Below are 15,562 nucleotides of genomic sequence, written 5' to 3'. Positions count from 1 at the left end.
AACATGAGGTTGGCTATAGTCTACTTTTCATGTTAAGAAAGCATAGCTGCAGAAAACAAGTTTAATACTGGCTAAATACTCATAGAATTACCATCTTCCCCTTCCTTTTTTAAAATACGTTCATTCTGTGTATATTATAGAAACACAAATCAGAATCGATTGAGCAAGACCCACACAAACAGAAGCAGAGATAGTCATCATAAAAACAACCTACAGTAAATGTCCTTGTTGCAGAAACAGACTGTGGAAACATAAAATACACAGGCTTTTTTGGAAGGCCCTACTTACTCTTGTTAAAACCCAGAAATGGCTCACACCTTAGCAGCAGCTTATTTTTGCCTTTCCTGTGATGCAGGTGGAGCAGGAGAGCCCTGCTGCTCCGGCTGCGGCCCTGCTCTGCGGTGAGCCCTGCACTCACCCCTGACCATGGCCTGGCCACCAGCACCACTCCCTGGGTCCCGGCCCATGGCTGTGCTCATGGCAGCAGCGGCCCCTGAGGCCTTCCATAGCCCTGGCACCAGATCACATCTCTTTCAGGGGTTAGGTGACTGCAATTGAGTCAGAATTTCTAACTGAAAAAACTCTTTGACTGTTTTGGTATCTGTGGTAGTTTCATCACAGCGATCTTCGTATTGCACTTTTTTAAACTTTTTTGACTGCTAGGGTTCTGACAGGGTATTCTCACTAAGATTATGCTGCCAACTGACTGAGAACAGCTCTTCTAAGCCTTCTTGCAGAGGAAGTATCACAAAAAAGACAAGGTGAGAAAGGAACCTGATGGATGCAAGTGTCCTTACTTTTTATCATCAACGATTTCCAAATCAAAAGAATTGAAAACATAAGAAAGCTGTTTCGTGGGAGGCTGTAACTCCCCACAAAGACTGCGGCATTCATTCCCCATGGCGGTCTCCCCCTCCCGGCTCCACAAAGGCAGCTTTGTGACCAGCCGGGCCGTGGCTGCCTACACCAGCAGGAGAAGAATGCAGTGCAGAGCGTGCACTCCTTAACCATCCCATCGAGAGTGCACAAAGGCTTTGTCCCTCTCTTTGCTTTTCTTCTTGTTTTTCAAGTGCTCCGCTGCATGCATAGCCACCCAGCTGCCAGCAGGCTCTGTGCTTGAGACTTCTTCCATGAGGAAGTGTGGACAGGCACTAATAATTCATACAGCAGGTGCATGTCACGAGGGGAGGAAAGGCTGCAGCTAGAGATCGAGCTTTGTGTTCAGCACAGGGCCCTGCTAGAAAATGTGATCTTCCCATACGACATTGGGGGGAAGGGGCAAAGAATGTCTTGTCTACAAGTCATGAAACATGATGGGTAGCAGCAGAAAGATTAAAGTTTTTGCCACTAAATAATTATGACACTATGAAGTCACTAATAGCCAAAGTTAGTTTTGCACCACGAAGAGGCCATAGGATTTTTCCAGAATATAATGCACTTTTGTGTTTTGGTAAGGAAAGGAAGGAAAAAGGATTAGACAATGAAAGGAATGTGAGAATTAAGAACAAGCATTCTGCCTGTAAACAAATACTGAAAGGAGGCTTTGCGGTTAAAAGTAAATTAATCTCTTGAAGATGGCTCATTTTCAACTGCAGTAAGCTGTAGGACCACATGCAATCTTTTACAATCAACTGGCTTGTCTTTTTATTAAAAAGAACCAGATATAAATATTTTTCTTTTCATTAAACAGAACAAATTCCATTCCTATTCCTTATGACATACATAAGGAACGACATTTTAGAAGGGATGAGTTAAGAAGAAAAACATATCACATCTACCTTGAAGTGTAGCAGTTAATCAGCTGCAAATTATGCAGACAAAACAGAGAAGAGTATAAAATACATTTAAATGAACATATTTAAAATTCACACATTTAATCTATTGTTTTGTTTTGCCACTTCTACGCACAAACACAATCAAATCCCATCAACTGAGCTGTGTGTACACCACAAGGAAAGAACTCCTTGACCCTGCTCTCCAGAAACACAGACCTCTTCCTGGCAAGCTCCAGGAATTACTCTACTGGTCCAAACAATCAAATAAATATATCAACACACAGAGAGGTTGTTCTGGGAAGAAAACCATGTTCTTTATATTAGCCAGACATCTTCCCCCACATTTTCATGGTGCACGATGCTCCAGTTTTACAATCCATTTCATTCAGTAGGTGGCACTGATCCAAAAAGGGGATAATTCATTTTATTAATTTGATTCATAAAATAAACTAATTACCCATGACACTGAATGTGTAGAAAGGCTACTAGAGCAAGGAGAGGGAAAGGTGGTGTCTTGTACAGATCCAAGCAGCACAAATTCCAACGATTCTTTTCCACTGAGTGATTATCTTTCAACTTCTTTAAGTACAAATTTCATCACAATGAACACGGCCATTGTGTCCAGTGAAGGACAAAGGAGGACAGTTTTAATGGACATTAGCTTTCAGGAAAAGCTTTGAGCCTGAGTCCCACGAGATTAGTGAGAATTAAAACGAGATTCAGGAAAAATAAAACCAGAGAATAATAGAGAGTCTGTGATCATTAATCACTAAAGTTCAGTTTCAGTTTGAGTAAATCCCTAGAAGATTTCACACCATTGAAACCCAACCAAATAGAAAAATAAGTATTCCACTTCCTTGAAGAAAGAAAACTATCAACATACTTCCTCATTATATCGAACGTTTTTACATCCTTCCATGCCAGTTTTTTTACTTCCATCAGGACAGATCGCAGTGATATTGAAATTAAGATCCTGGATCTGGTTATCCACTTGAATTTTCACTTCAGAGATTAGTTTCTGTAACCAGAAAACAACTTTTAGTTGCACTGCATTCCAACATATAATGTGCATTAATGACTAATACCAAGTACTGCTACTAGGACTGACAAAAAATGAAGAAAGCTTGTCTGTGTGAATAAAGGAATGAATTAAAGCATTGTTTCCCATATAAAGACCCAATTACATTCCAAATATACACAATCAATGAACTGGTAGTTCTGATAAAGTGGATTACATTTTCCAGATAAAAACGTTTTCAGCTTTTCTAAAATGGTTTTGAGGCTGTATTTTTAGCAATTTGAAAATCTATTCTCACAACTCTGTGTAACAAAAACTGCTTATTGTCTGAGAGACTATGCTATCTTTTAGCTGCACACTTAAAATAAAAACAGTAAACATGCATACAACTATTCTTATTCTGCAGAAAAGTTTATTAATTGAATTGATGCTTTCAACTTGTGATATTTTGCACCTGTCTTGGAAGTTTCCTCTGAGCAAATCTTAGGGTGATAAAAAGGCTACTGATTACCCTTCCTGATTTATTTGGGTCAGATAGGACTATATAAGTCAACAATCAGTTAATTCCCAGTAGGGCTTTTCACAACGCAAAGTAAGTGAAAAGCCTACTTAGTCACCAGTATTTTCCGTGTCCTCCAAAATCCTATTTAGTAATTACAAAAGGAATATTACTTCTTTGCCTTTTGCAAAAATACTAAAACTCTGTAAAAATATATTGCACCAAGAGATCATTAAATTTCCTTGCAATTAGTAAAATTCCGTGCATTTTACTATTTTTAAAATCAGTTTTGTGGGACATTACTGTTACCAATGAAAATTTAATTATATGAATCTGAACACATGTTTAGCTAAGTAACTTTTTGAAAATTAGTGACTCATCTTTGGCTTTTTAGGGATTTCCAGACAGGGTTTTCCACAACTAAGCCTAAGGCTTCCCTGCTTAGAACAAGAGTACAAGAGGCCCACTGCCATCAAACATCAACACTAAATTTTCTTATATAAATACTTATGCTATCATGAAAGCAAAACATTCAAGCCCTGTTAACTGTGTTGTTTGTATATTACAAGAAACTAAAACCAGGACAAAAGTATTCAGAAGTACCAAATCCATTGCAGTTTAGGATAGAAAGGATGATACTGCCCAAAAAAATGAAAATAAAGCAAGAACAAACTGGGGGTGGCTGGAGAAGGAAAGTCCCACAGAATCTTCCATTTAACAGAAAGGATTATTTTGTAAATTTTTATTTCCTCTCCTTGAATGCTTGCCCTGGATTATCCTGTAAAAACTGGGATACAATTTAGGGTGGACAGTGCAAAAGTGGCATGCAGAAGAACCGTGATCTGCAAATTATTACCTTTTTTTTTTTTTTTTTTTGCCAGCAGTATTTCACTATTTCCTGCAAATATCTATATTCAAAATGAGATTTCTTGATTTTATAAGAGAAAATCTAATACCAGAGAGAACCTTTCTGCAATTTGGTTATAATTCCTCTGCTTTTGAGTGTCTTTGGCTTCTGCACAATGTTTCCAACATGACAGCATGAAAACGCACACAAACCCACTCTACTGCCAGTAATAGACATGGGACTTGGCTCCTCATTAGAGTTAATTTGATGAAAGCAATCAAAGAGCCTCATTTAGATGGTTAACCTAGCATAATGGACAATTTTATTCTTTCATCTCCAAATAATCGAAATTAATGTGATGCACAGTGACACCTTGCATATAGGCTTATAGCTGATTTTCTAATTTTGATCCTTACATATTTATCTAACTTGCATACCATGACAGCGTTCAACTATCTAGCCTATTATTTTTATTTTACTCCTGCTCTATGCAATCCCTTTGCTCTAGTGGATCAAATGTATACTACATAGCTTCATTTTAAAGCTGTTTATCACCTTCCACTCACAATCAAGATGACAGTCTCCCCTTACAAGCTGACATTCCTCAACAATCATATGTGAAAATGCTTTTTCCCATACTACTACTTCCAGTTGAGAACTCTATGCAGAAGCTCACAGAGCCATTTCCTTTGTTCTCCCTCAAATCCCTATCAATACTCTTCTTCACTCTGATGCATTAAAACCCTGAGATATTACGCTGCTTTGTGCAGAGTAAATGCTGCTTTCCACAGTACCCATTGTTGTCAAACTATGCCCTTGTAAATTTCCACTTTTTTCAATTTTCTAAGAATTATGCAGTAAAACACCCTAAATACTGCAGTGTCCTTTTGCTCTGAATTTATACGGTGCCTAGACAGTAGTATCTGGTATGTAACCAAAGATCTGAGATGCCAAAATACAAATGCAACAGACATTTCTTTCGAAGTAACATGGCAAAAGGTGCAAAGAATCAAACACTGTATTAAGGATCATCCTTAGTATAAAAAAAAGTGTTAGCTCTTGATTTTGAGATGCCAACAGCCTGGGAACTTGAGAGTTGTTTTGGGATACTGTCACCCACCAACCTGGACATTCAGAAAAGCAGGAAACAGATCCCTGTGGACTTTAGATAGGGGCCTGGAAATTCCAACTTTAGGCTCTAGACTGTCAAAAGTAAAAATACCCTGTACAAAGACAACAACCAGCACAGTCATTCTGATCATACCTGATAAGCTTCTACCACCAAATCATTGAGATTTGCTGCTTGTGATTCTATCTGTCTTGCAACAGTACCAGGCAACAGAGGTAACAGATCCTACGAAAAATACAGTAATTTATGCACATTTTAAATTTGTAATAAAATATTGTGTTTTCAAATTTAGAAAAAGAATCAGGTTTCTAACCTACTTTATACCAATGGAACTGGCTTCCTTGAACTGCAAAAATGACATTGATGTTATTGTCAATCAATTTTTCAGAGAGCTGCCCAAGAGATGGATGCTCCTGCAAAATAAAACAGAGGGGACTGCAGTTTAGTAAGGGAAAACCTTAGAATTTATGTATGACATAATACAGAACTCCAAAGCCACTCCAATCCTTATTTCTAAATGTACAGAGAAATGCTAGGCCTACATCCAAAAGAAGGTGGGGCTGACTGAATAAAAAAAAAACAACAAACGATGACAAATAAAATCAGTGCATCAGGTAAACTGCAATATGCTTCCATTGTCAGCTCTGCAGCTGTGCTGCGGAATGGTAGGACTAAGTGAACTCTCCACACAGTACCTTTTTGTTGGAGTCTGATGCTTATGAAACAGCTGCTGGATATGGTATTTTCCAAGGTCTGCCTAGAATAACAAAAGGATTCCTGAGAACAATAAGTGGGATCTTGCTCAAAAGTCAAGGAGAAGGAATGACATGAGGGCACCAAGATGAGGTGTGGTTTGAGGATTGGCAAGGCAAGTCATTAAATTTGTTTCTCAGAAAGGTATTTTGGCACCGGGGATCAGACACATCAGCTAAATGAAACCACTGGCTCAGGTTCTAGCAATGTCAATATCTTATACATATCTTACAGCTGACAGCTTTCTCCAAGACTTGCCTAAGGAGCAATGTCTCCAGTTGTCACTGCAATGGCCTGCTACAGTTTTTGAACCCTGTTTCTTCTTGAGGAAGGTAGCGTGAATTTCATGTCTCTCCCCACTGTGGACATTACTCTGCTTGGTGAAGTGCCTATGAGGGCAAGTCGTGTGCTGTGACATGCTCTCCTATGCCTCTTGCTGCAAGATGTGATGCAGACGTGGGAACAAGAGGTATGTTGCTATCTATTCATCCAAGATATTGGGAAGAACAAAGGTCTTTGTGGTCACAATGGACTCGTATATATGGGCCATGTAGAATTCCTTTCAGTTCCAGTACTCTAAAGTAAACTGAATCTGAAAGTCTCTGCTGATTTACTATAAGTCTGGGAATACTTTCTAAGAAGTAAATTCAACATCTAAAATTAATGACTAAACATATCAAAGTGACTGGGGCTTGTGCCTTACCAGAGATTTCATCAGGACACCTATACACGTGTCAAGTCAACCTCTTTCCCCCACGTACTTCTGCTGTCTTTCTCTTCCTGCCATTTTTCATCATCTGTCCCACATTTTCTTTCTTCCTTTCTCCTACATAAACATGCTCTCACGGTTTTCTTGCACAATTCATTACTCCTCAGAGTGCCACTTGTTATTCAAGGCACCCTGCAAGTCAAATGCTATCCTAACAGTAATTTGAAAGCCAGGACAGCAGAGACAAAGTTATGCAAGGGGGTAAAATCCATTTTCCACCACATCGCACTATTATAAATAGCTTTGGATTGAAAGAACAAAAGAGCTCCTTGCTGCAGTTTGATCTTAGACAGGATCTCCATTCATTTATCCTTTGATAAGAGATTATATCCTTTAAGACAAGTGATAGATGTTGGATAACACAGCGATAAACTGATCTTCTTACAGTTGCAGCTGCAGAGTGTACATATGTGAGGGTCCAGAGAGTGCACATTCCTGGTATGCAGAACACTTAAGAGTGTGCTGCAGCAGCAGGGGCCTTGTTGCCACGCTCATAACACTGTACTAAGGCCTTCTCCTTTCTCCACGACCACAGACCAGGGCCTCCTTGGCCTGCACAAGCTATGTGCCACATGCAGACGGCTGACAGATCACACATGAACCAAGCGCCCCCAGGACACGGGATAGCAAAACGAGATGTTGTATAAATACCCCTGCACTCTAAATGCAGGGCAGTGGTGAGGGATCATCAGAGGGTGCTCAAACAAGTCAGTCTCCTGCTCATCATATGACACCAGACATGTTCAAATTCCAGTAAAATGGCCCTTCATCATCTCTGCAACTAATGGCAAAAGTTCAAGATTGGTAGTAGCTGAAATGGGTTTCCATGAAACAAAAGCTTATTCAGATGGAGCTTACCAAAGTAAAGACATGGCATACGTAGACATGAAAGAGTTGTAGGGACCAGATCCCAAACTACATAGTCTGCTCGCAAGAAAAACTGAATTTCGATCTTCTTGCCAGTTCTAAGTACAGTGCCTATTTTTGTTTATAGTACATTCAAGTACAGATTAGAAAGACAAAATTCCTTTGTATTGGAATGGATTTTTTTTTAAAAGCCCCAAAAGAATCACACTATCTTTTTTATTTTAAGCACATAAAGAGATGACATAAGGGACTGTTGGTCACTTGAGGAGTCTCATTCTGCTTGCTGTAAAAACCTCGGTGTACTCGAAATATTTTTATCTTATCTACTCCCACTACTGTTTAGGAGAATATATTCCCATTTTAGATCTTCTTTCTTGTTCCAATTACATCATTCATTTTATTATTTTAACCTACTGTGTTAAACTTAGAAGATAACTAAAACAGACGCTAAGTATTTCAGAAAGGGAGTGAACTGAGCATGGATCTAATAAAAATGAACTGGATTTCATTCCTGCCTAATGCTTTTTGCTGATCTGTGCACGACTACTTAACAAAAGTTAGAAAGAAGCAAGAAGAAAAGTGAATAACTGGAAACATTTCTGATTTAAAGATTAGGCTTATACAAATAAATAAAGAAAAGTCCTCTTAACTGGAAGAAGAAAAAAATCAAAGTGTGCCAGAATTCAATCTTCTCTAGACTATCAGGCGCTAGGAATGAAAGTAGGAGCACAATATTATTACAGATGGCTCTTTAATTTAACATAGCACATCAAAATTGAACTGAGAAGAAAAAAAAAAGAAAACTATATTTCTTCTTTGCAACTTATTTTTAAAAACATTGATAGACTTTCACAGCATCTCATTTAAATATTAGTTACATAGATTTTCTTTTTCCAGCTAATGAAAATGTATCTGGAATAATCACAGCCTATATACTACTGAGAAGAAAAAAGGTAGGAACCCAGTACACTTACTCTTTTAGACATTACTGTGCTATCTTGTCAAATCTGCTCCAGAAAATATGCAATACTGAGAAAGGTTTCCATTCTATACCTGTTCTGTTACTAAACTTTTGATGCAGGCATGCAAGAGTTAGCCAGTGGTTGAAAAAAATATAGGCCTGCAGCCAGACAACACATGGGCCAAAATGTGCTGATCTAAGTATCTTTCAAGGTCATTTCATTTGGATGGCCAGAAAGACTACGTAATCTCACAAAAGCGTCAATAGCAAAAATAGTGGAGATTTTTTACTCTAAATGAGATAATAAAATCATGATTCTTCATCCCAGAATAAAACAAAAAAAACCCCACCTTTTTCTTTAGTCAATGAAAGAGATTAATTTTGTCTGTAAAGAGATTTTTGTCTGTATTTTATATTGGTGAGGTTTTTCAGATGAAACAGAAGTTAATTTCTCAAGCTGGACAGATTTTTTTTTGTTTTCTGGAATAGACAACATCTTTATGAACAAAGAAATCCTGAGTCCCGGAGACAGATTTGTATCTACAGCAATTGTTTAATAAAGCTGTGGAACAAAGTAGAGATAAGGACACCATAACTCGTAAGTATGCTCTGCTTTGGGAAAGTTTCTGGATTCTTTGCTTTTAGCAGAATAAAGGAAGGCATTGTTTTTATCCCAGGGACACTAAAAATACTGAAAATGGACAGACTAGCTAGAGGGAAATGAATAATCCTGACATCAAGGAGGGAATGTCCAAAAGATGACAGAGGGAGTGAGTTAGTGCAAGAACATCATATAATCGGAAATCCAGATGACCTTCCCATCAGCACACGCTCAGCTGCCTCCTCCACTCAGCAAGGTCCTGAACACCCTCCTATTACTGGAAATCTCCTGTATTTCACTACCATCTCCTTCTGCTTCCCCATCCTGGTAAGCATCTGTACTGGGACCCAGTTCAGGGCCAGCTGCCCTCACTGATTTCCTGAATGGCCTGGCCTGAACATGGGCTGGATGCTTCAACTAAGTGCAATGAGCAAAACTACAAAACTACAAAAACTCCAAGTGCTCTAATGACACTACATCTCATATTTCCATTTTCTGGTGATTACACAGCAATTAAGTAATGATTCACATTTCTTAAAATGAATTGCAAGTGCAATAGTATAAATCTTATGAAAACAATTCTTTCTTAATCACTCATAACTATTTTGTACATAATTGATGAAATCTTTTTGAAAGTTAAAAATATCTGCCAAAAGCTTACTATTTTGTTACAGTGGATTTGAAGTAACGTTTTATACAGGTATGTATTTCAACATATCTGTTTTATACTGTGAGATTCAAATATGTTTACTGCTGCATTGACACAGCAAAGCTTTGTGATGCACAAATATTTTGTCCGCCAAGGTTGGAATAGCTCATCACTGTTGCACATCTTCTGTTTTCTCTTACAAAGTCATTTCAAACAATGCAACTATGCATCTTCTGATCATAAAGCATAATCAATACCTTTCTCTCATTAGCATACGTAATTCTGACATATTATGAGCTTCTTCTGCAAAATATCACAGCTTCCTACTTATGTTTTATACAGAACATGTGCCATTCTTGTGAGATGACAGTAAAAAACACATTAAAAAACAGTAATGTATTCTTCTGTGTTCTGCACTGTTGAATCAGACTACACAACACTTTATCTCTGATGAAAAAGATGTCAGTATTTCCATGCAATTGATTTTTCATTACACATCTTGCCTACCTGGGAAAATATTATTTTAACAACTGAATTAAAAGCAGTGCTCTGACATCGATCCAAAAACCTCATTTACACCATTTTCCTGAAGGCAGAATGTATGACATATACCTTACCATACTCGTAGCTTTGATGTACACATTGTCTTTCAAATGACAGTTTCCATCATGGGGAATCACGATCCCCGCTAATTTACTATCAAGGGCTAGATGGGAAGTTTGGTCTGTCATCACAAGAAGTAGTCGCTTGGCTTCTTTGCGCCATCCAATGTGGGTCTGAAAAGGAAACAAAATTGATCATAAGAAAGCAGTTACTACCTACTTTCTATAATAATAAATAATAAAATGAAAGATGAATGTAGAAGTCTGCTTCCAGGTGTTACAGTATTTAGAAACACCAAGTTTAAACCAGGATATGTAAGCATTCTTTCCTTTTTTTTTTTTTTTTTTTTGCATGGAAATGTTTTTCACATTCTATGTCTGAAAACTATTCTAAGAGTCAGAGATGCACGTACCACTTGCTTTCATTTGAAGGCAGATCCCTCAAAATATAAACAAATTATGCATGATATAGTGGGCATGGCTAGCAGCTGCCACATTGTTAGTACATACAAAGATATACATGTAACATCCGTGTAAATCTCTGGGATCCCAAAAACATTACAACCAACAAATATGCATTCATTGGTATCCATACTTGATGCTCTTTTTTCTCCTATTTATTTACTTGATATTCTAGTCATTCTATAATTTCCCTTTCCTATTCAGATTTCCATAAAGGACTTTTGCATATCATCATCCATCCAATCAGTAAACTAAAGCTTGTGGGCTTTCATGCACCTGCAAATTGAGAAAATCCTCGTTATCCACCAAAATACTACAAGTATCAACTATCCTAAGGGATTAATAGCAAAGTGGCACCTGCAAAGATGAATTCAATGTGCTTTGGGAATTCAGGGATGTGAAGGATATAGCAGGGCAAGCTTAGATCTACACTGGGTTGGGTGCTAGTTTGTATTTCCAGAACATTTATTTCCCTTCAAAGAATGAATGACTGCTTTAAATAAAACTTTGAAGAGGAAGACATGAATCACCTCGTACTCTTTTTCATTCTCCCTCTCTGTTATTCCATCTTCTTGACTAATTCCATTTTTTCTTCCTTTTGCCACATTCCTTGCTCCTCCTTCCTCCAACTCTGCCTCATCTCTGCCACTTCCCTTAACACTGCCAGGTATTGTCCATCTCATCTAACACCTGTCTTCAAGACAGTCCATGCACTCAGCCAGGGTTCATGATTTATTCTCTATCTTTCATTTCTTTGCTTTGCAGAGAGGGATTTAGCACTCTTCTCAGACTCATTCTCTGCCAGCTCTCAGTGGGAAATGAGTATCTAATAATAGTAGGGATAATAATTGCACAGCATTGTACTGTATTTTCTAGTTTACATGCTAGGCAGCAGCCTCACCCAGAGAATCCTAGCAGCATTACCCTAAACAAATGCTATTATTTATAAACAGCTTACTTCTTAAAAAATTCCTGTTTCTCCTCCAGCAGTGTAGAATCTCCTTGCTTCTAATATCTGCAACTTCATTTGTCAGCTCAAGACTCCTTTCTTCATATGCCTGACCAACCAAAAATTCGAAGTAACTTCATGTACTAACCTAATTCTGCTTGCAACAGGGATGTATTGGCTATTAGTTGGAACAAATTACAAAACTCTTTTGTAAGCAAAAGGAGTGCACATTAATATAAATTATAGTTCATTACTGTAGATATGAATTCCACATTGTTCTCATTTTGGTTCACAACTAAATTAGTGCAAAAGCCTCCTCATTCTCATGAATCATAGAATCATTAAGGTTGGAAAAGACTTCAAAGATCATCTACTCCAACTGTCCACCTACCACCAATGTTGCCCAGTAAACTATGTTTTTTAATACCACATCTAAATGTTTCTTGATCACCTCCAGGGATGGCAAGTCCACCACGTCCCTGGGCAGTCTGTTCCAGCGCCTGACCACTCTTGTGGAGAAGAAATTTTTCCTAATATCCAACCTGAACCTCCCCTGGTGCAACTTGAGGCCATTACCTCGTGTCCTTTTGCTAGTTACCTGAGAGAAGAGGCCGATCCCCACCTTGCCACAACCTCCTTTCAGGTAAATGTAGAGGGCTTTGAGGTATCGCCTGAGCCTCCTTATCTCCAGACTAAAAAATCCCAGTTCCCTCAGCCACTCCGCATAAGACTTGAGCTCGAGACCTTTCACAGCTTCCCTGTCCTTCCCTGGACATGCTCCAGGGCCTCAGTGTCTTTCTTGTGGTAAGGGGTCCAAAACTGAACACAGTACTCAAGATGCAGCCTTACCAGAGCTTAGTACAGGGGGACGATCACCTCCCTGGTGCTGCTGGAAACACTATTTCTGGTACAAGCCAGGATGCTATTGGCCTTCTTGGCCACCTGGACACACTGCTAGCTCACATTCAGCCAAGCATCAACCAACACTCCCAAGTCCTTTTCCTCTGCACAGTCTTCCAGCCACTCTGCCCCAAGCCTGTAGCATTGCCTGGAGTTATTGTGGCCAAAGTGCAGGACCCGGCACTTGGTCTTGTTGAACCTCATCCCATTGGCTCCAGCCCAGAGATCCAGCCTGTCCATATCCCTCTGAAGGGCCTTCCTATCCCCAGCCAGGTCAACACTCTCTACCAACTTGGTGTCATCTGCAAACTTACTGAGGGTGCACTCCATCACCTCATCCAGGTCATCAATAAAGATATCAAACAGGACAGGCCCCAGTACTGACCACTGGGGAACACCACTCATGACCCACTGCCAATTGGATTTAACTCCTTTCACCACCACACTCTGGGTCCAGCTCTCCAGCTAGTTCTTTTCCCAGCAATGAGTGTACCTGTCCAAGCCAGGGACTGCCGGCTTCTCCAGGAGAATACTGTGGGAGATAGCATCAAACGGTTTGCTGAAGTCTAGGTAGACTACATGAACAGCCTTTCCTTATCCACCAGGCTGGTCACCTGGTCACAAAAGCAGATGAGGTTGGTCAAGCAGGACCTGCTTTTCATGAACTCGTGCTGGCTGAGCCTGATCCCTTAGTTGTCCTACACATGCCATGTGATTTCACTCAAGATAATCTGTTCCATAACCTTCCCTGGCACCAAGGTCAGTTTGACAAGCATGTAGTTCCCTGAACCTCCTTATGATGTTTCTTGTAGATGGGAGTCACATTGGCAAGGCTCCAGTACTCTAGGACCTCTCTTGTTGACTAGTAATGCTGATGGATGGTGCAAAGAGGCTTGGCAATCACCTCCACCAGTTCGCTCAGCACCCTTGGGTGGATTCCACCTGGCGCAATGGACTCATGACAGTCTTAATGGAGTAAAAGGTCTCCAAGTGCCTCCACATGAATGGTGGGGAGTTTATTCTGCTCCTCATCCAAGACTTCCAGGTCAGGGGGTAGAGTACCCGGGGATAACAGGTCTGACTATTAATGACAGATGTAAAGAAGGCATTGAGAACCTCAGCTTTTTCCTTATCCTCAGTGGTCACGTTCCCTACTGCATCAAGAAAAGGATGGAGATTCTCCTTAGCCCATGTTTTCATTCTATTTCATTCTATTGTTTTAGGAAGCAGAGATTATTCTAAAACTCACAAGTGTGGAATGTATCTGGTGAGAAGCACTACATTTTAAGGAACTTTTCCAAAGCTTCTGAATAATTTTTTGTAACAGCTGTGATCACAGTGTCTGAGTAGCTATTTACCTGTGTTACAGCTCATCAAAAACTGAAAATAAAATTGGAAACAAACAATTCACTTTTATCACAGCTCGAGTTCTTTTTTGGCCTTGACTCCTTCTACTGCTCAAAAAGAGAATGTAAAAATGGTCAAGATAAAAGACTTACATTGACATCATCCCAAGAAACAAGAACTACACTAGAAGCCTGTGGCTTGGCTGGGAGCAGAACTACCAGAAAGAGTTATCCTACAGAGCATTAGTAAACCCAAGAATTAGTAAACTTTCAAAATTTCTGTTGTACTACTTCAAGGAAAATAACATGCAAAAGAGCCTTTAAAAGCAAACAAATTACTGTTATTTAATAGTCTTACAGCTTGGGAACTACTGATGCAAATCTTTTCCATCTCTTTCTGCATGGGAGAGATGGTGATGCAATTAACTGATAAAATTTATAAATGTTAATTTTTAGTTGATTTGTATTTTTTCAAATATTAATTCCTTAAAAGCTGAGATAACACCAAAGTGCATACGTTTTCTTTATCTACACAAGCAAACATGTAATTGATCCTTCAGTTTTCAGATACGTTCCTAAGTAGCAGAAATGCCAAATGTTATGTCTTTCACTGAGAACACAAGGAGGCCATCAGCAATTTTTGACACTGATTTTGTAATTGACTGAAAGTAATTCACGTGTCTGTTCAAGCAAGAAACAGTTGATTTCATTATCCATTCTATTTCTTAATTCTATCCTTTCTCAGTTTCATCTGGAAACCAAAATACATAGCTTAAAGGGAAATAACGAAACAGGAGGAAGAAATCCTAGTATTTTCTGGCCTATAATTGACTATTTGAATTCAATAACACTGAGCACAGTTGTAACAATAGATATACCTATGTCTGAAGTACCATTTGGTCTTTTGTTGATATATTTCTTACCTGGCACACAGCTGCTTGGAGCATTGCATCAAAACCCCCTTCAGGTGTATCAATATTCCCAGAAATTTTTTGTTTATTCACTGCATTTCTGAATTCTGCTATATTGTCAGTCAGGGATAGCACATGAATATAACCATGAGGCGGCATACAATCTAAATTATAATCACTGTACAAAACCAAAACAAAACAAAATTTAGTAAAAAGTCTACCACAGTCCACATTTTCCATTTGAGGGAGATGTAAATATTCCCTATCAACACACATAAAATCCTGTTACTAATGAAAATGTATATATGAATAGTAAAAGAAATACTTAAAGAGAAAATATAACTCCACATAACACTAAGTTCAATGGAAACAATTATATACAAGAGGAGAAAGGATTAAGTTTGACAAAAGTAAGCTAATTCCATAGGACTTTTACAGGTCATTGCTCTGTGACCCATATACTGCAAAAGTAATTACAGCACAAATGGAAGTGCTCATTTGATTCAGAGATGCTGAGCGGGTTC

The 15,562-nt window shown here is 38.8% G+C and overlaps 1 protein-coding gene across 6 annotated transcripts in view; it reads right to left on the bottom strand.

Moving 5' to 3' along the window:
• ITGB8 (integrin subunit beta 8) overlaps positions 1-15,562 on the bottom strand; it is a 53,389-nt gene that overhangs the window by 16,183 nt on the left and 21,644 nt on the right. For all 6 annotated transcript variants that reach the window (XR_002435122.1, XR_002435121.1, XM_021386843.1 and 3 more), the window contains exons 5-9: positions 15,051-15,216; positions 10,486-10,644; positions 5,586-5,681; positions 5,404-5,493; positions 2,659-2,793 (exon numbers count right to left, since the gene is read on the bottom strand). Coding sequence is in view for 4 of the 6 variants with exons in the window: in XM_021386843.1 (XP_021242518.1) it covers positions 2,659-2,793; positions 5,404-5,493; positions 5,586-5,681; positions 10,486-10,644; positions 15,051-15,216 (646 nt within the window). In the remaining 2 variants the exon portion in view is untranslated. The remainder of the gene's footprint in view (positions 1-2,658; positions 2,794-5,403; positions 5,494-5,585; positions 5,682-10,485; positions 10,645-15,050; positions 15,217-15,562) is intronic.

The sequence above is a fragment of the Numida meleagris genome, chromosome 2 (assembly GCF_002078875.1).
Source record: "Numida meleagris isolate 19003 breed g44 Domestic line chromosome 2, NumMel1.0, whole genome shotgun sequence".
Taxonomy (NCBI): Eukaryota; Metazoa; Chordata; class Aves; order Galliformes; family Numididae; genus Numida; species Numida meleagris.
The sequence above is the reverse complement of the archived record's forward strand: the minus strand, read 5'-3'. Positions and strand labels throughout refer to the sequence as shown.